The 20,132-nt window shown below is 48.8% G+C and overlaps 1 protein-coding gene across 3 annotated transcripts in view; it reads right to left on the bottom strand.

The window, feature by feature from the left end:
• Positions 1 to 55: 55 nt before the first annotated feature.
• The window catches only part of MOCS1 (molybdenum cofactor synthesis 1), a 71,819-nt gene continuing 51,742 nt past the window's right edge, over positions 56 to 20,132 (bottom strand). Inside the window, exons 6-11 of one of the 3 annotated variants that reach the window (XM_083175401.1) lie at positions 18,744 to 18,855; positions 18,376 to 18,488; positions 18,066 to 18,176; positions 15,529 to 15,649; positions 14,338 to 14,385; positions 56 to 4,265 (exon numbers count right to left, since the gene is read on the bottom strand). In XM_083175401.1, the coding sequence (XP_083031527.1) occupies positions 3,430 to 4,265; positions 14,338 to 14,385; positions 15,529 to 15,649; positions 18,066 to 18,176; positions 18,376 to 18,488; positions 18,744 to 18,855 (1,341 nt within the window). In that variant the 3' untranslated portion in view covers positions 56 to 3,429. Of the gene's footprint in view, positions 4,266 to 14,320; positions 14,386 to 15,528; positions 15,650 to 18,065; positions 18,177 to 18,375; positions 18,489 to 18,743; positions 18,856 to 20,132 lie in introns of all 3 variants that reach the window. The other 2 variants (XM_083175404.1, XM_083175403.1) reach the window with 2 other exon arrangements.

The raw sequence follows: 20,132 nt of genomic DNA, 5'->3' as shown, positions 1-20,132 counted from the left end.
CCCTGACATGTCCCTGTTCCCACATATAAACAGACTTCCCGACCTCATGTTTCAGTAATGTTAATTGTCTTTTTATTCCAATTTCCAAAACTGTACAAATATGTCTCTGCTTTATAAATGCTGTATAATAAAGAATCGTATGCTTATGAGATAAATGGACACGTTCTCCATTATTAGTGGAGTAAGAGGTAACCAAAATCTACATAAAAAATATATTGAATATACATTTTTAAAAAGGACAATAAAAAAAGACTGATGTTATAAAAACAAAAATCATAATGTAGTTATTATCAGAAGCAGCTTCTGCCTCCTGCGGTTTCTCCAGCGTGATATGTAGTAAATATAAAATTAAATTAAATTCTGCCGTTACAGAATAACGGAGCCCCAACCAACACCAATTCAGTAGTTGGTGTCACAAGATTAAATAACTCAAGGGTGGCCAAACAGTCCTCTAGATCAGCGGTTCTCAAACTGTGGGTCCCGACCTTCTCAGCATGGGGTCTCGACTCCACGTTGCTGACCATCAGGCTGATGACTTTTCTAATCTCAGTCAGTGATTCAAGGAGTCTGAAAAATCTGATGAATGGTCTGTTATTTTAGACTCCTCCCATCACTCTGTGCCCCCACAATGCTGCCATGTATGTGCTGTCTGCTGACTACACGTGTGATGTGATGGGTTATGGTATATCAGACTCCTCCCATCACTCTGTGCCCCCACAATGCTGCCATGTATGTGCTGTCTGCTGACTACACGTGTGATGTGATGGGTTATGGTATATTAGACTCCTCCCATCACTCTGTGCCTCCACAATGCTGCCATGTATGTGCTGTCTGCTGACTACACATGTGATGTGATGGGTTATGTTATGGTATATCAGACTCCTCCCCTCACTCTGTGCCCCCACAATGCTGCCATGTATGTGCTGTCTGCTGACTACACGTGTGGTGTGATGGTTTATGGTATATTAGACTACTCCCATCAGTCTGTGCTTCCACAATGCTGCCATGTATGTGCCGTCTGCTGACTACACATGTGATGTGATAGGTTATGGTATATTAGACTCCTCCTATCACTCTGTGCCTCCACAATGCTGCCATGTATGTCCTGTCTGCTGACTACACATGTGATGTGATGGGTTATGGTATATTAGACTCCTACTATCATGTTGTGCCTCCACAATGCTGCCATGTATGTGCTGCCTACACATGTGATGTGATGGGGTATGGTATATTAGACTTCTCACATCACTCTGTGCCTCCATAATGCTGCCATGTATGTGCTGTCTGCTGACTACACGTGTGATGTGATGGGTTATGGTATATCAGACTCCTCCCATCACTCTGTGCCCCCACAATGCTGCCATGTGTGTGCTGCCTGCTGACTACACGTGTGATGTGATGGGTTATGGTATATCAGACTCCTCCCATCACTCTGTGCCTCCACAATGCTGCCATGTATGTGCTGCCTGCTGACTACACGTGTGATGTGATGGGTTATGGTATATCAGACTCCTCCCATCACTCTGTGCCTCCACAATGCTGCCATGTATGTGCTGTCTGCTGACTACACGTGTGATGTGATGGGTTATGGTATATTAGACTCCTCCCATCACTCTGTGCCTCCACAATGCTGCCATGTATGTGCCGTCTGCTGACTACACGTGTGATGTGATGGGTTATGGTATATCAGACTCCTACTATCATGTTGTGCTTCCACAATGCTGCCATGTATGTGCTGTCTGCTGACTACAGATGTGATGTGATGGGCTTTGGTATATTAGACTCCTCCCATCACTCTGTGCCTCCACAATGCTGCCATGCATGTGCTGTCTGCTGACTACATGTGTGATGTGATGGGTTATGGTATATCAGACTCCTCCCATCACTCTGTGCCCCCACAATGCTGTCATGTATGTGCTGTCTGCTGACTATACGTGTGATGTGATGGGTTATGGTATATTAGACTCCTACTATCATGTTGTGCCTCCACAATGCTGCCATGTATGTGCTGTCTGCTGACTACACATGTGATGTGATGACCGTCTGTAGTAACTTGCTGTTGTCCTGTAATTATTTTTATTGTCTGATGGGGTCCCAGAGCAAAATAGTTTGAGGACCCCTGCTCTAGATCTACCAACAGTTCATGTATATCCGACAACCTGCGGATCTATAGTAGGAATGGATGCAACACGTTTGAAAATGTGACAGTTAGTAATGACTACAGCTGTGCACCAGCCAGGTGATATGGAAAACATGGACCATTGGTAGATCTCGAGGACCGGTTTGGCCACCCCTGAAATAAAACATATTTACTGTGGACAGTGAAATTTTTTTCTGGACTATCCTCATAAAGGCTTGAATGGTCTGGCATGGAGCTTCCCCCTAGTAAGGCAGGTGTGTTTAATACAGGCTATGAGATGGGTCAATCACCTTCTCGTCTCAACTTTCTACTCACATCAGCAGCTTGGAACGTAGTCACTACACCAACAATCAACATCCCCATGGTAGAACCCCAACAGTGAAATCCCGCCAGAGAGTATCCGGATTAGACACTAGGGGGATGGTTAGGTTAGGGTTACAATACTTGCATTGGGTTTCTGCTTCTGGGATTCTGACTGTTGGGATGCTGTGTGCCAGGATATTGTACCAAGGTCTTGCTGGCTGCTTGAATCAAACAAATGGTAGTGTGTGGGGGGGGGGTATAAGGAAAGGAGCTCAGCCTTTACATGTCCAGTCACAATCGCTACACCAAAGGCAAACACAACTGCATATTATTGCATAATCTTTGTGAACTCCAACCAAAATTTAATTTTAATACGGGTGCTTGAAGCTCTTCAAAATCAAAAATAAAGAAATAAATAAGAAAATTGATAGATGACTACAGAGTTGGTGTCAGAAGTGGGATTTTTCCTGTAGCTCCCCGTGGCTGGCAGCCCCTCCATGTGCGCATGTTATATTTGGATTTTTAGAGCAAGTGCTATACAGTATTTAGTGTGAAGAGGTTATTACGCCCCAAAATCAAAGTCTTTAAGTTATACGGATCGAGGTAACTATATAAAACATTATTGTTGCTGTAAGTAAGAAAAGTCATTTGGCAGAACTGAGCAAGTGATGTATAAAAGTGAGAGATCGGAGCCATATCTAACAAACGGAGATGAGAAAACGGGTCAACTTAGAGTGCTGTGAGAATACGACATCACCATTGTGAAAGGATAAAGACATTAGTGTTTGGCATCACCTTTACTCTCCTCGAGCAGATTTGGGGTTTAACAGACATTAACCAGACAACAGAAAGTGGCTTTGTACCATGACGTGTCAGTACCTCACACCATTGAACCACATAACGTTCCTGAATAAGGCAAGACAAACATCTCCGTAAAAAGGCTTCATTTGGTACCCAAGAGCCAGGAACAAGCTCATGCAATGGATCTAATCTGTGCTCGGCTCACCATGGAAATCCCCTCTCTGTCCTCCAGTTTTGCTTATCAGTTTCACCTCTTCTATCACCATGTCGTGGGTGACCGCCTTACACATGTCATAGATTGTTAAGGCCGCCACGCTGGCCGCAGTCAACGCTTCCATCTCCACCCCAGTTTTACCGTGTGTGCGGCACTCAGCCGTTACTTCCACGGCAAACCGAGTACTATTCAGTGTCAGAGAGACGTTGACCTGATTCAAGGAGATGTTGTGGCACAGGGGGATCAGCTGGCTGGTGAGCTTGGCTCCCTGGATGCCGGCAATCTGGGCTACGGTGAGGACATCTCCCTTCTTGAGTTGGTTTGACTGGACCAAGCTGAAGACTTTCGGGCCTACCCGTATGACTGCTTTAGCGACCGCTGTGCGACTCGTGTCGGACTTTTTCCCAACATCCACCATGAGGACCTTCCCTGCTCCATCGACATGCGTCAAGTGCTCAGATGCTCCCTGTAAAGAGGGATTGTGCGTTTCAGATAAATTGTCTAGGACAGTTCCAGTGGAAGACTCCTGTGTAGTAAGGCACGCTGGTTTATGAATGGGGGGGACGAGTTCCTGGCCACTGCAGGCAAAGCGCAGCGGCAGCACCATAGAATTAGTGATCTTCTTGCTTAAACAATATTGTGAAAAGAACATTTGTCCACTACCCCTACGTCGTAATGAACAGATAGTCTGCACATAGGATCCAGTTTTCAGAGTGACAGCAGAATATAGTTTTTTGATCTGTTCTTTTACACGGGGAAAGCCCTGGATGTTTCTTTGTTGAGGACGGGGCAGCCACGAAATATAACCTGGAATACAAAACAAGAACGAGCTTAAATACATGCCTAGAGACACACGACCCACATTTGTGTGGGTGGTATTCAATTGCTATATCGCACCCGATCTCCCATGTTAAATGACGGGAGATTGTAGGGTGATATTCAATTTTTTTTTGCGCATACTTGCTCATTATGGTCAGGTTTAGCAACGCATTCCTGCATTTCAGCTCACCACCGTCAGGGAGAGCAAGCTGAAATTCTGGTGGAAAACAATTGAATACCGACCTGTGTGTCATAATGTGTGTAGGGAGAACTTTGATTAAGAAGGGCTTAATAAAGGCTCGGCATCCCTGGTAGTCTCGGTGGCTGAATTTAAAGGGGAAATGATATTAAACACAAAATCAGGATGTTTTGCATTTAATACTACTGCCGCTTTAAATGCAGTGGCTGAAACTGAAGTAGTAGATGTATTTAAGGTTCATTTATTTGTTGGTGTTTGTTCTAGCTAATATGTGATAATGACACCCAGGGCCGTTTCTAGACAATTTAGCTCCCAGGGCGAAGAAATCAAAATGCGCCCCCCCCCCAAAAAAAAAACAACCCATAACATGGCATCATAGAAATTGTGCCGAAATAGGGGGTGTGGCTTAATTTTAAAAGGGGTGTGGCTTAATATAAGGCGTGGTCTAGCAGGAAAACAATTACCTTATATCACACTTTTGCAACCTGCATGACCAGACATTGGTTACTGCAGGAATTGTTATTGTCCTCCCGCACTTAAGTTGGCCGGCTGAAGGCCACACAGTGACTTAGTACGCCTCACAGATCAAGGCCAAACAATGACAGGCTACTTAAATCATTATACACTATTTATCCGTGATGACAATTACCCATTACGCCGTACACTGATATGACGATTACATATTACGCCGCACACCGTGATGACAATTACACATTATGTCGCACACCGTGATGCCCATTAGACCCCACAATGTGATGGCAATTACACAATACTCCCCACATCGTAATGCCCATTACACATTATGCCCCATGTGCCGCTGCCGCACAACTGATGCCGTTTACTAATATGCCCCCACAGTGCCAGCTATGCCCCCACAGTGCCACAAATAAATGCCCCCACAGTGCCACAAATAAATGCCCCCACAGTGACACAAATAAATGCCCCCACAGTGACACAAATATATGCCCCCACAGTGACACAAATATATGCCCCCACAGTGACACAAATAAATGCCCCCACAGTGACACAAATAAATGCCCCCACAGTGACACAAATAAATGCCCCCACAGTGACACAAATAAATGCCCCCACAGTGACACAAATAAATGCCCCCACAGTGACACAAATAAATGCCCCCACAGTGACACAAATAAATGCCCCCACAGTGACACAAATAAATGCCCCCACAGTGACACAAATAAATGCCCCCAGTGACACAAATAAATGCCCCCACAGTGACACAAATATTTGCCCCCACAGTGACACAAATATTTGCCCCCACAGTGACACAAATATTTGCCCCCACAGTGACACAAATATTTGCCCCCACAGTGACACAAATATATGCCCCCACAGCGCCACACATATGCCCCCACAGTGACACACACATATGCCCCCCACAGTGACACAAATATATGTCCCCCACAGTGACACAAATATATGTCCCCACAATGCCAAACTCACTTTGTTGCTGCCTCTGCTGCCGCTGCTTCCGAGGGGTGGGGAGGGGAGCGCATTGTGCCTCTTTCCTTCCCCTTCAGTGTGTGTACCTCGCGCCCGAGCTCTGATTGGCTGACAGCGGCAGCCCAGTGACGTGAGCGAGGGGAAGGAGAGATGCACAATGCGTTCCCCTCCCCTTTCCAGGGAAATCTCAGCCTCTGCTTATGACGTGTCGTGCGTGGAGTCGGGCCGGCCGGGGACACAGAGCGGCGGAGGAGGAGGAAGGGAGGAGGCGGCGGCGTTGGCGTTGGGGGAGACTGCCGGGCGCCCTGGCTGTTTCAGAGGCGGACAAGCCGTGCGGCGCCCCGGGCTGCTGCACGGCGTGTCCGCCTCTAGAAACGGCCCTGATGACACCTCTGTGGGTAGTAACTATGGGGTTTATTCTGGTTGGTGCGGCTGGGCCGTACGCGTACGTTCCGGGGTTTTTAATGATCTGCGCATGCGTACCATCTCCAATGCGCAGGCGCGAACACTCCACAACGCTTACGGATGGGTCTCTCCGTGCGAAAAAACCTGTACGCGAGAGTACGGGCATTGGGGGCGGCATAGGGGCGTGTTGAGGGGAGCGGCCGAAATAATGAGGGAAAATGGGCGTAAACATGGGCGTACACGGGGGTGTGCACCAAAAATGAACGGTGCTACTACCGCTCGATCGGCTAAAGCACCGTTCATTTCGGACACAAAACAGGCGGCCGCCAACCGCCACCTCAGACTACCCCTACAGATACCGCATGCCAGCGTGCGCCTGGGTTTGCTAATTTACGCTGATTACTACTCAAACACATACACCTGAATGTAATAACCAATGCTGCAGTCTATTAAGTCCAAACCATTATTTCACTACCTGCAAGCCTACACACAGCACTCAAACACCTTGGAAGCTTATCTTTCTATACTTCTCCACATTTAAAGGATTGTTTAATTTAAGGTAAGAATCTTTGTAAGACCTGCTTATATATGCTAAGGTAGGTATTTGTTAAATAAACAGTTATACACATTCACTACGTGCTTTCATAGACTTTACACAGAAGCACACTCAATCTACACAAGTCGACATGTGTCAACATTTTCACTGTAACATCAACATAAGTTGATCTAAAAGTAACAGCAATGTGGGGACACATAGATAGTGATTAAAATGCCACATTAGAACATAACAAATATACATGTAATGAGGGTTAAAATGTTGTGTTATTAGGCTCTTTATTAAGGTAGACAATTGAGTTAATAGAAAACAATAATTGAATAACAATTAGAATAATTAATTAATTTTCTTAATTATAGATGAAAGGCAAGATTTGCAGGTCCATATATGTGAAGGGTATGCCAGCGTGCACGGACGTACTCTCACGAGCGGTGACATACGCTGAGTTTTCCATTGAAAACAATAGAGACCCGTCCGTGCAAGGTGGCGTACGCTCAGATAGCCGCAAGAAGTCGATGGGAAGACGGACGAGAGACGTCCGTAAACGGTGGCGTACGCTCTGTTGTACGCCAGTTGTCGGAGTCTAAGGGGTGATCCGTCCGTGTACGTTGGCGTACGCTCAATTGTACGCCACTCCCCTTTGTCAGTGTTTCTGGCCGTACGTATGCGGCTGATTGGTGGGTGGACTTAACCTTAACGGCCGCGTACGCTAATATGGAACGTACGCACCGATCAGAATAACCCCCTATATGTATGGATACACAACATCATTTCATTTTTGTACTAGATTACAGTTAATGCAACACATTACGAGATCACAATACACAAACACAAAATGGGAGCAAATACCAAAACCTTAGCATTAAACACTTTAGTTATGGCCGTCACCAGGAATGATGCGGTTGTAGGCGGTTACATGAGCAGGTGCTAGAACTTGGCTTAGTTATTCCCCTTTCACATCAAAATTCCAGGTCCGATGTGAGATTTGGAACAGACCCTGTTTATGATGGGTCAAACCCCTATAATGGCTCCAGTCATTCCAACATGGCACAGAGCCATTTACACTGCACACGGGTGCGGTGTTAATGTTATTTCCTTGTACCAGCAGAACCGTTATCTCCATACACTGGTGATCTGGCTCTACCTAAGCTGCAGGGCCGGATTTAAGGGGACTCAGGGAGTCAGTACCCCTGGGGCCCCCTCTATCCAGAGGACCCTGTGGTTCGCATGTATATTTCCACAAAAAAAAATGTATAGATTTTTTTTAGCTAAAGGTTTTGGCCATGGGAGTAGGGTAGTGCTGCAGCTTTACCTATCTGCCAATGTGACAATGATTAATGGTGCTGAGCATTGGGAGCCAAGGCACACTGACTGCACAACTCTGCAGTGCATTACTGGGAGTTGACTAAGTCCCATGAGATTTTGCAAAAAAGGTCAGAGGCTAAGAGGCTTGTGCTGAGCTCTGATTGGTGGAGCTCATCATATGTTTCTCAGGCCCATGAATCACAGCAGCAGCGACCTTGTCATGGGAGGGTTTTTAATCAGAGGCAGCACTGAGCCTGTCAGGGCTCCTACAGAGTAATGTACAGAGGGACAAACAGGCTTTTCATGTGGTATTTTATATATATTTTTATATTAATCCGCCCCCCCCTGCAGTTACCCATTGACCAAGTTTATACTACCTTTACTCTGTGTTTTGTAATATTCCCACCTGCAGTTTGAAGCCAGTAATGACAAGTGGGAGGGGGGCACCCTTGTCTAACGTGACCCAGCCCCTTAAAGGTTTAATCCGGCCCTGCTAAGCTGTAATCGGGACCTGGGCCGGACCGTTCACGTTGCCCCGTGTTACCGTGTCCAACTCTGGTCCATACCTGGATTGGATTCCCAGGTACCCGACTTGGGCTTAAATTGCAGAACAGTCTGCCCGCTGGTGGGTTTCATTCTCAGCACCAGCCTTTTGCTGTGGAAAACTATCTCTTATATATCTCACTCATCCCCTGTGTAGCAAACATTCCCGCCCAGCGGCATACACAAACCCGCCCCCCCTAGGGAAAAGACCAGTGTATAACGTTTTCATGTGTATAACGTTCCACCACCTTGACATCACCTCCCCCGCCCAGCCAGGGCAACAGTACACGCCCACCATCCACCATTACTCCCCATCCACCATTACTCATGCAAACCCCCCCTGGCAGCACCCCCCCCCCCCCCCGGGACCCCCACGACCCCCCTCCCGCGATTCGCGGGCCCCCCGCAACCCCCTCCTCCAGCGATTCGAGGGAACACCGCGACCCCCCCCTCACGCGATTCACGGGACCCCCGCGACCCCCCTCCCGCGATTCGGTTGGAAATCCGGCACTGACTGCCGCGCTGCAGGTTCCCCCACTGCCAGAAGTGACCCCACGGTCCTCTGCACCAGCACCACAACTTTTATCAATGTCTTGCCCACATACCACTATTATACAGCCTCCTGCTCTCATGCACGCTCACTCCCTCCCAGTGGGAGAAGACGCTCACCCACTGCCGGGAGCTGCATACTGTCCCCCACCCTCCTCCAGATGGGGATGCCCATCGACCATCAATGATTTCAAATAATCAATGGTTTATGGCCGATGTTGAATACTTTTGCCATCGATGTGGGAGGACCAGATAGTTTCCCTACATCGATGGCAAAGGAGAACCGATCAAGTTTCAAATTTTTTTAAGGTGCCGGGACACGGAGCATAGCTCCGCCCCCCACACCTGAAAGTCCTGCCACCAAGTTCTGATTGACCCACGGCCTATTCAGTCCGTGGGTCAATCAGAACTTGGTGGCAGGACTTCCAGGTGTGGGGGGCGGAGCTATGCTCCGTGTCCAAGTAATCCAAGTAATGCTCCGTGTCCAAGTAATATGTTACTACTATCGATGGCAGGGTGCAAAATCGCCATTAATGCCAACCATCGATGGCGTCTGCACCAATGCCTATCCCTACTGAGCAACAGCCCAAAACCTTTACTACCCCTCATGCCCACACACCTCTATCACTGCCCTGCCTCCTGTTCTCCTGCCCCGTAACTTCCGCCAGTGGAGACCCGCTCACCCTGTGTTGCCCACATTCCCCTATCATGCTTTACCACCCAGCCTCCTGCTCTCATGCACCCTAACTCCCCCCCAGTAGGAGGAGACACTGACTCAGGGGCACCGTCCTGTACTCCTGTGCTGCCACGCTGGACCCTCACCCACTGGCAGAAGCTGCACAGTGTCCCCCACCCTCCTCTTTAGTCCCCCTTATGCCCACACACCCCTATCACTACCCAGCCTCCTGTTTTACTGTGTCGTGAGTCGTGACCTCCGCCAGTGGGGAGCCGCTGACTTAAAAACACCCTACTATACTATTGCACACACACACACACACCTCAACAACACGCACACACAGCCCCCCCCCCACAAATGTCACTGTACCCTCCACACTATCAATGTACATCTTACTCTGTAACCGCTTTTTAATTAAACAAAACAATACACACCCCCTTCCACATCATATGCTCTCTATTTAACACATTTCACCTATAACTCAAGTTGCAATACAGGCCATCTGTCATACAATTCTAACCATCTTTCACACAATACAAACTTTTACAAATTAAGGGGGCGCAGCCCCTTACGCCGGTGTGAAGAGCGCCCATAGGGTGCGATGAATCACCTAGTGTGTAGATCTTTGCTATAACTCCAGACATAGATGAGAACAATATTTTCTGGACACCATGAGGAAACACACAGAGACCTCTGTACCATGTTCTTGTACTAATGTAATCAGAGGCTGAGAGAAGGAACTGAGGAGGTTTCTAAGAATCAGATTCCTGGAACTGTCCGGTTGTGAGGCAGCAGCAGATTTAAGGGCGGCCTCGGTGCCCTGAGCACAGGATAAGACAAAACAAGTGTCCAAGGAAAACAACCGGAAACAGCGGCCATCGGCCTCACAGGAATGTGCACAGGCGTATAATGTGGCAGATAGAAAGCGGGTCACATAGCACCCAGGCTCTCCTCAGAGATGTGGCTGGGGCCCGGTGCATGATGTGTCGTGTGGGGCAGGGTATAGGTTATACTGTTGACACCATGAAGGTCGACTACTAAAAGGAAGGTCAACACACGTATTAGGTCGACAATGGGAAGTTAAACAGTCAAAGAGGTAAACGTGATCTCTTCACGGTATTTTTCTCCCAAAATTTTGATGTAAGTAGACAAGGACAATGTATCAGTGCACCATGTCCACCTATATCCCCCCCCCTCCTGCATACCATCCCCTCACCTACATACCGCCCCCACCCTGCCTACAAACCCCCCTCCTGCATACCGCCCTCTCTGCCTACATATCACCCCCACCCTGTATACCACCATGTCTACATACCACCTCCCCCTGCCTACATACTGCCCCTACCCTGCATACCACCCCCTGCCTACATACCACCCCCCTGCCTACATACGGCCCCCACCCTGCCTACATGCTGCTCCCCCTCTGCCTACATACCGTCCCCCTCTTCCTGCCTGCACTTATGGTCGCAGCTCTAGAAGAACATTGTCACCATCGGACGCGATGCTCCTCTACAAATCCAGCCTAACTCTGACCTCACTGAGGTTTCCTGTCGCAGGACGACTTGCGAGGTCAAGGAAACTTGCGCCTCGTGATGCATTCGTTGCCCTGGCCACTCCCAGAAAACAGGGGCAATGCGCCCCCGTTTTCACAAACGCCACCCGCCCCAATCTGTCAATTAGGCAGAGGCATTTGCAAAATGACAATGTGATCACAGGACTGGTCCTGCCCATCAGAAAACTGTGCGACTGATCACAGAAGCGATTGGTCTTGAATTAGCACAAAACGTCCTAATAATTAGCAGATATGGTATTTGTATTCTCATGAGATCTGTCCGTCTCCATGGTGACAAGAACAGAACCAGAAGCCTCCTGCATCTACCTTTCCGGACCCTCATTCTCCGTGACCAGTCCGCCTCCCTCCCCCTTCCCCCAGCATCAATTTCAGTTGTAAGCAAACCATAAAGATCGCCAGCGCGGATTTCTCTCGGAGATAAGATTCGGGGATGTGTTACCATTCCAACTGACCACATGTTATTTTTAGTGTCAGCACTGAAATGTCATTAAGCTAATTTGCGGTCGGGGGTTCATTGTCCTTTCCAAAACCTTCAGCATCATTTAAAAGTAAAGAAAAAAGTTAATAGCACAGAGCGGATTCCAACTGGCTGACAGATGCGACGCTGGAACAATCATCTTCTACCATGTGAAATATTCGAGATCCTTTATTAAAACCATCTCCAGAGAGCTTGTAAAGATCAAACGCTGATTACTACCGCAATGTACTGAATGTATATCACTGTATTTAGATGCTGGAGAGACAGCATGTACAGCCAACATGGTCTCGCTAGAGGAGGGAGCGGACAGGAGCCTATGGAATCTGTACATTGTTCCTCCAGCTGGGAGACGCTCCAACACCTCCAGATTACAGACAGTGAAGCCAAAATCTGGTCTTCACTTCCAACATGATGTCTCACTGCTCACCTCGAGGCAACCTCTCTATATATAACAAAGGTGACATAACTGCTGCAATGTTTTGTGTATACGTGGCAACTGGGGGTAGGAGTTACACATGAGGCCCCACACTTTGTGCTCCGGACTGGATCAGTCTTGTGCGAGCGCTGCCTATATATAGTAAGGACGTGTAAACCCGAGTGTAGCATGCCTCCGGGAGAGGTGGCCTGCTTTGTGTGACCAGCGCAGATCCTATAATTGGCGCTGGTTACTGACTCACCGCCGGCAGCAGTAACTAGCGCAGACTATCGCATCAGTGTTGGTTACTTAGTCAAGGGATTGGACGATACGTTTTATCACTTGGTTCTCTTGCAACAGTCATTCCCGTTAAGTTGATCACTATGGATACGGTGTCTTTCCTCCTGTATGGCGCGTTCCTTGATGCGGATGCATGCTTACAAGTACAGCGGAATTGGATTTTCTAGCTGTAAATCTTAAGTACATAAACAAAGACAAAATATAGGACGTCCAGGACGCACCTTAAGAGTGTAGGAACTCTAAACCCAAAGACTTGCTGATAGGGGGCATTAATCCCAGTTGCCAATGTGGGGCAGGTCTTGTAGAGTTAGGTTTGGTACAATTCCATACTCCTGAGCACACGTACTAGGTATAATCTCCAGGTGTAACTCCCGAGTACACGTACTAGGTATAATCTCCAGGTGTAACTCCCGAGTACACGTACTAGGTATAATCTCCAGGTGTAACTCCCGAGCACACGTACTAGGTATAAATTTCCAGGTGTAACTCCTGAGCACACATACTAGGTATAATCTCCAGGTGTAACTCCTGAGCACACGTACTAGGTATAATCTCCAGGTGTAACTCCTGAGCACACATACTAGGTATAATCTCTAGGTGTAACTCCTGAGCACACGTACTAGGTATAATCTGCAGGTGTAACTCCTGAGCACACGTACTAGGTATAATCTCCAGGTGTAACTCCCGAGCACACGTACTAGGTATAATCTCCAGGTGTAACTCCCGAGCACACGTACTAGGTATAATCTCCAGTTGTAACTCCTGAGCCCACGTACTAGGTATAATCTCTAGGTGTAACTCCTGAGCACACGTACTAGGTATAATCTCTAGGTGTAACTCCTGAGCACACGTACTAGGTATATTCTCCAGGTGTAACTCCTGAGCACACGTACTAGGTATAATCTCCAGCTGTAACTCCTGAGCACACGTACTAGGTATAATCTCCAGGTGTAACTCCCGAGCACACATACTAGGTATAATCTCCAGGTGTAACTCCTGAGCACACATACTAGGTATAATCTCCAGGTGTAACTCCTGAGCACACGTACTAGGTATAATCTCCAGGTGTAACTCCTGAGCACACGTACTAGGTATAATCTCCAGGTGTAACTCCCGAGCACACGTACTAGGTATAATCTCCAGGTGTAACTCCTGAGCACACGTACTAGGTATAATCTCCAGGTGTAACTCCCGAGCACACGTACTAGGTATAATCTCCAGGTGTAACTCCCGAGCACACGTACTAGGTATAATCTCTAGGTGTAACTCCTGAGCACACGTACTAGGTATAATCTCCAGGTGTAACTCCCGAGCACACGTACTAGGTATAATCTCCAGGTGTAACTCCCGAGCACACGTACTAGGTATAATCTCCAGGTGTAACTCCTGAGCACACGTACTAGGTATAATCTCCAGGTGTAACTCCCGAGCACACGTACTAGGTATAATCTCAAGGTGTAACTACATGTAAGGTGACTGTGCAGGGTCTGTAATTTCACAAGAAAACACAGGACGGGATTTCTTGAGATACAAACCCCCAATATTATATAGCAAAAAATAATCAGTGGCCCCATACGTACAGGTTTCTGTCACCCACCAATCAGGATCATTGGCCGGTTCTTCATCTGGGAGATGCTAAACATACCTGCGGAAGACATAATAAACGTGTTTCAGCATAGAGGTCAAGTGGTCCCAGTCACAACGTCAGCACACACGGCAAGGGCCCCAGGCACAGCGTCGGCACACACGTCAAGGGTTCCAGGCACGACGTCGGCACACACGTCAAGGGCCCCGGGCACAGCGTCGGCACACACGTCAAGGGCCCCAGGCACAGCATCGGCACACACGTCAAGGGCCCCAGGCACAGCATCGGCACACACGTCAAGGGCCCCAGGCACAGCATCGGCACACACGTCAAGGGCCCCAGGCACAGCGTCGGCACACACGTCAAGGGCCCCAGGCACAGCGTCGGCACACACGTCAAAGGCCCAAGGCACAGCGTCGGCACACACGGCAAGGGCCCCAGACACAGCATCGGCACACACGTCAAAGGCCCAAGGCACAGCGTCGGCACACACTTCCAGAGCCCCAGGCACAGCATCGGCACACACGTCAAAGGCCCAAGGCACAGCGTCGGCACACACGTCAAGGGCCCCAGACACAGCGTCGGCACACACGTCAAGGGCCCCAGACACAGCGTCGGCACACACGTCAAAGGCCCAAGGCACAGCGTCGGCACACACGTCAAAGGCCCAAGGCACAGCGTCGGCACACACGTCAAGGGCCCCAGGCACAGCATCGGCACACACGTCAAGGGCCCCAGGCACAGCGTCGGCACACACGTCAAGGGCCCCAGGCACAGCATCGGCACACACGTCAAGGGCCCCAGGCACAGCGTCGGCACACACGTCAAGAGCCCCAGGCACAGCGTCGGCACACACGTCAAAGGTCCCAGGTGCAATATCCGCACACAAGTCAAGTGGCCCCAGGCACAACATCAGTACACTCACGTCAAGGGCCCCATGCACAATGTCTACACACACGTCAAGGGCCCTAGATACAACATCGGCACACACATCAACTTTATACCACAGATAAAGGGCCACATAGAGGTTATGCAGTGCATACTGTAGTCACTTCATTCTAAACTGTGAAGCTACAGTATGGTCACAGCTTGGCTGATAGAGAACAACCTGAGTTTTGTCATTACATTTGTGGTTCAGCAGAAGATCAGTCCTAACTGCACGTTGTGGAGGTAGCGCATGGCTAGTGACACTAGAACACTCACCCGCGTGCTGCTTCTTCTTCCGCCCCACAGCCTCCCCGATAATCTGCACCAGCTCCTGCTCAGTCGCCTCTGAGCGCAGCAGGTCTCTGAGAGACACCTCGGAGTTCCCGAACAGACAGACCTGGCCAGAGAGAGAATCACACACCAGCTATAGAAGTATAATTGAACAATGTTTTCTTTATCACCTTTAGGGACATCTAATTTCGAAGATGGGTTTAACCGGACGAGCCCTTAAGGGTTGCGATCATAAGGGTCCATGCTATTTCTGTTGTTTTCATGCATTGTGATATGTCGCTGGAAGGCTTATGACTTTCTGAATACAACACAATAAACAGACTCGCTTAAGTGGACCCTTAACTCCTTGAGTGGTGGTTATCCTGGGGCAGGACAAACCTACCAGGGTTTGTCCTGCCCCAGAAATACTTACCACAGAAGGGGCTGCAACAGTGGGGGGGGGGGGGGGGATCAGCGACAGGGTGGATGGAGGTGCACCAGTGGTTCCCCGTTGGAGGCTACACTGGATCACTCCTGCAGCGCAGCACGACAAAGTTCCGGGCATCCCACCGAAGGGGATAAAGGCCTATAAGGTCCATTAAATGAAAAACATTTTCACTTCTTCACAAAACCTTTGAGACTTGCATAAGCATAAACCTTCGCCCATCCGTCAGACAGGACTTGCAACTAGTTTAGTGAATAAACTCATTAGGTACAGTAGAGGACAGTAGAGGACTATTCATACATAAATGGTAACTCCTTCCTCAAATCTACAGGCTCGTGAGAATATCTGGCACTGAATAGGTTACTTTCTGCTAGTAAGATACAGATGTGATGTTATACAGTAACAAAATGTTATGCTGCTTTCTTTGTGCCTTACCAAACAATTCCTTAAATGCTCAGCTTACCCTACACTGTGTGAACCAGCTCACCCTACACTGTGTGAACCAGCTCACCCTGCACTGTGTGAACCAGCTCACCCTGCGCTGTGTGAACCAGCTCACCCTGCACTGTGTGAACCAGCTCACCCTGCACTGTGTGAACCAGCTCACCCTACACTGTGTGAACCAGCCCACCCTACACTGTGTGAACCAGCTCACCATACACTGAACGAACCAACTCCAGCCTAGCTCACTGTACACCGTATGAACCAGCTCACCCGTACACTGTGTGAACCAGCTCACCCCGTACACTGTGTGAACCAGCTCACCCGTACACTGTGTGAACCAGCTCACCCTACACTGTGTGAACCAGCTCACCCCGTACACTGTGTGAACCAGCTCACCCATACACTGTGTGAACCAGCTCACCCTACACTGTGTGAACCAGCTCACCCTACACTGTGTGAACCAGCTCACCCTACACTGTATGAACCAGCTCCAGCCCAGTTCACCCTACACTGCATGAACCAGCTCACCATCCACTGCATAACCCAGCTCACCATCCACTGCATAACCCAGCTCACCATCCACTGCATAACCCAGCTCACCATCCACTGCATAACCCAGTTCACCATACCAGCTCCAGCCCAACATGATACGCCTTAGGACCCAGCTCACCCGTACACTGTGTGAACCAGCTCACCCTACACTGTGTGAACCAGCTCACCCCGTACACTGTGTGAACCAGCTCACCCGTACACTGTGTGAACCAGCTCACCCTACACTGTGTGAACCAGCTTACCCTACACTGTGTGAACCAGCTCACCCTACACTGTGTGAACCAGCTCACCCTACACTGTATGAACCAGCTCCAGCCCAGTTCACCCTACACTGCATGAACCAGCTCACCATCCACTGCATAACCCAGCTCACCATCCACTGCATAACCCAGCTCACCATCCACTGCATAACCCAGCTCACCATCCACTGCATAACCCAGCTCACCATACCAGCTCCAGCCCAACATGATACGCCTTAGGACCCAGCTCTCCGTACGCCGTAGGACCCCGCCGTAGGACCCAGCTCTCCGTACGCCGTAGGACCCAGCTCTCCGTACGCCGTAGGACCCAGCTCTCCGTACGCCGTAGGACCCAGCTCTCCGTACGCCGTAGGACCCAGCTCTCCGTACGCCGTAGGACCCAGCTCTCCGTACGCCGTAGGACCCAGCTCTCCGCACGCCGTAGGACCCAGCTCTCCGTACGCCGTAGGACCCAGCTCTCCGTACGCCGTAGGACCCAGCTCATAGTACATTGTACACTACTTAATTGATGGTATGGTTTTGGAGATTTTTTTTTTACAAATAAGTATAAACAGACATTTTGGGGCACATCCAATTACCCACAATATTTTTGTCTGGAAAAGGACCATGGCTTTTTGCAACCAATTCTTCAGTAATACAAGTTTGACTCTCCCGATTTCTGCTCTATCCAATCATAAAAAGTCAGTTGCTGTCATTTATCCTGCAAAAACCCATGAGAATATATAACAAGCAAAAAATGTGCAAATCAGTCTGCTCCCAAAAACGTTAGCGCTTGAAATGCATCTTTAAAAAACTGACCCGTGAATACCGCCCAGTAACAACGCTAGGACGCGTTCACGTACCTTCAGGTTCCCATCAGCTGTGATGCGGAGTCGGTTACAGGAACCACAGAAGTGCTCAGACATGGATGTAATAAACCCAATGTGTCCCTGGAAACCCGGAACTCTGAAGGCCTGTCAGGAACAGACGTGGTGGAGGAATGCAGAGTATTAGTCACGTCAATGTCAGCACCAGGGCAAAAAGGTCAGAAGCAAAATAATGAAGGTGGAAGCAACCAATGCCCTCACAGTAAACAGGCTCACAGAGAATGGCCACTGCCTGTAGTCAAGGTGGGGACAGAAGGGCCAGAAGCAACTTGGGGCTCTATCGTACCTTGGAAGTGCTGGTCATTTCGGTTGGTATCTTCTCCAGTTCTGGCCACCGCTGGCGAATCGTGTCCAGCATTTCCTGGTAACTCACCATCTTCTTAAAATTCCACTTGTTTCCTATTTTAAAAGGAGAAGGATTTGTAAATTTTCCAAGCATTTAAATTGTATATCAGACCCGCAAATGGAAAAATAAATAAAAAACATTTCAAAGGTTATACAGAGGAGGAAGCCATGTTAGCAGCTTGTCCATTCACCACGAACATCTGACTTATAGCTAAGGAATCGATGTACAATATCGCCACCAAAATCGGTCCAATATGGCTGCCTCCGCTAGACTAGGAGCACACGGTTATATTTATAAGTCAGACTTACCATCGAATGGCATGTACTCAATGAAGCGCACTTCCAAAGGCTGCTTCTCTGTGAGTGCTACAAAATCCAGGAGTTCATCCTCGTTCAGGCCTCTCATCACCACGCAGTTAACCTGGATGGAGGCAGGTGTCAGAGGTCAGAGTGGGGGGGGCAAGAATAATGCTCACTAAAGAAACTAGAAACGGCACAATTCAATAAGGGCAAAATAAACAATCAGTCAGACATATAACAGCAAAAAGCTTCACCTAGGAATAGATATGTACAGTATTTGGTAGGGGATCAGCTAGCATAATGTGGAATGGATATAATGGATATAATGGGTGACATTTAATAGGATAAGAGTTTTAGTAACTTTTCAAAAACCGCCCATTATCGCAGTTTTTGCTGAGCTGCGTATTCCGGGCAAAAAAATGCAATAAAGTGCGATAATGGGCGATTTTTAGTCATGAAAATGTGCGAATTTTACGCATGAAAATTTGATGAAATGTGCGAATTTGTATAAAATAATAATAAAAAAAGGCATAACCAGCCCCGGACCTGGTTCCAAAAATACAGGGGCCAAAAAGCGTAGGGGTCCCCCGTATTTCTGAAACAAGCCCCAGACTCTTGGACCGGTCCTGGTTCCAAAAATCTGGGAGACAAAAATATGGGGGTCCCCCGTATTTTGAAACCAGCACCGGGCTCCAACAGCCCGCAGTGTCATGCCACAGCCGGAGGACACTTTTTACACAAGGTCCCCCGGCCGCACCATGAGCACCGTGGCTGGTCAGCCTTGGACAGGCTCCCTGGAGGAGTGGGGACCCCCCCAATAAAGGGGTCCCCCCCAGGCTTCACCCGTCCAGGGCTGAAGCCCGGGGCTGTCACCGGCATCCCTGGGCTTTGGACTGATAGTGTTAAAACACTTATTCCTAACATTGCTTTATGGAGGTGAACTACAAGTGCCAGCAGACCTCCCCCGCATGCTGGGACTTGGAGAAGCACAAGTCCCAGCATGCGGGACATTAATGGGCCTGCTGGGACTTGTAGTCCACCTGTAAAAAGAATGTTACAATAACATTATCCCCACTCCCCCAGATACCCTGTCCAAGGCTGACCAGCCACGGTGCTCATGGTTCGGCCGAGGGACCTTACGTAAAAAGTGTCCCTCGGCTGTGGCATGATACCGCGGGCTGTTGGACCCCGGTGCTGGTTTCAAACCCCCAGATTTTTTGTCCCCCGTATTTTTGGAACCAGGACCAGTCCAAGAGTCCAGGGCTGGTTTCAGAAATATGGGGGACCACTACACTTTTTCCCCCGTATTTTTGGAAGCAGGTCCGGCTCAATGAGCCCGGGGCTGGTTATGCTCAAGAGGGAGGACCCCACGCCATTTAAAATAATAATAATAATAAT

The sequence above is a fragment of the Crinia signifera genome, chromosome 3 (genome assembly GCF_055691185.1).
Source record: "Crinia signifera chromosome 3, ASM5569118v1, whole genome shotgun sequence".
NCBI classification, from domain to species: Eukaryota; Metazoa; Chordata; class Amphibia; order Anura; family Myobatrachidae; genus Crinia; species Crinia signifera.
Note: the sequence above shows the minus strand (reverse complement) of the source record. Positions and strands in the feature narration are given on the sequence as shown.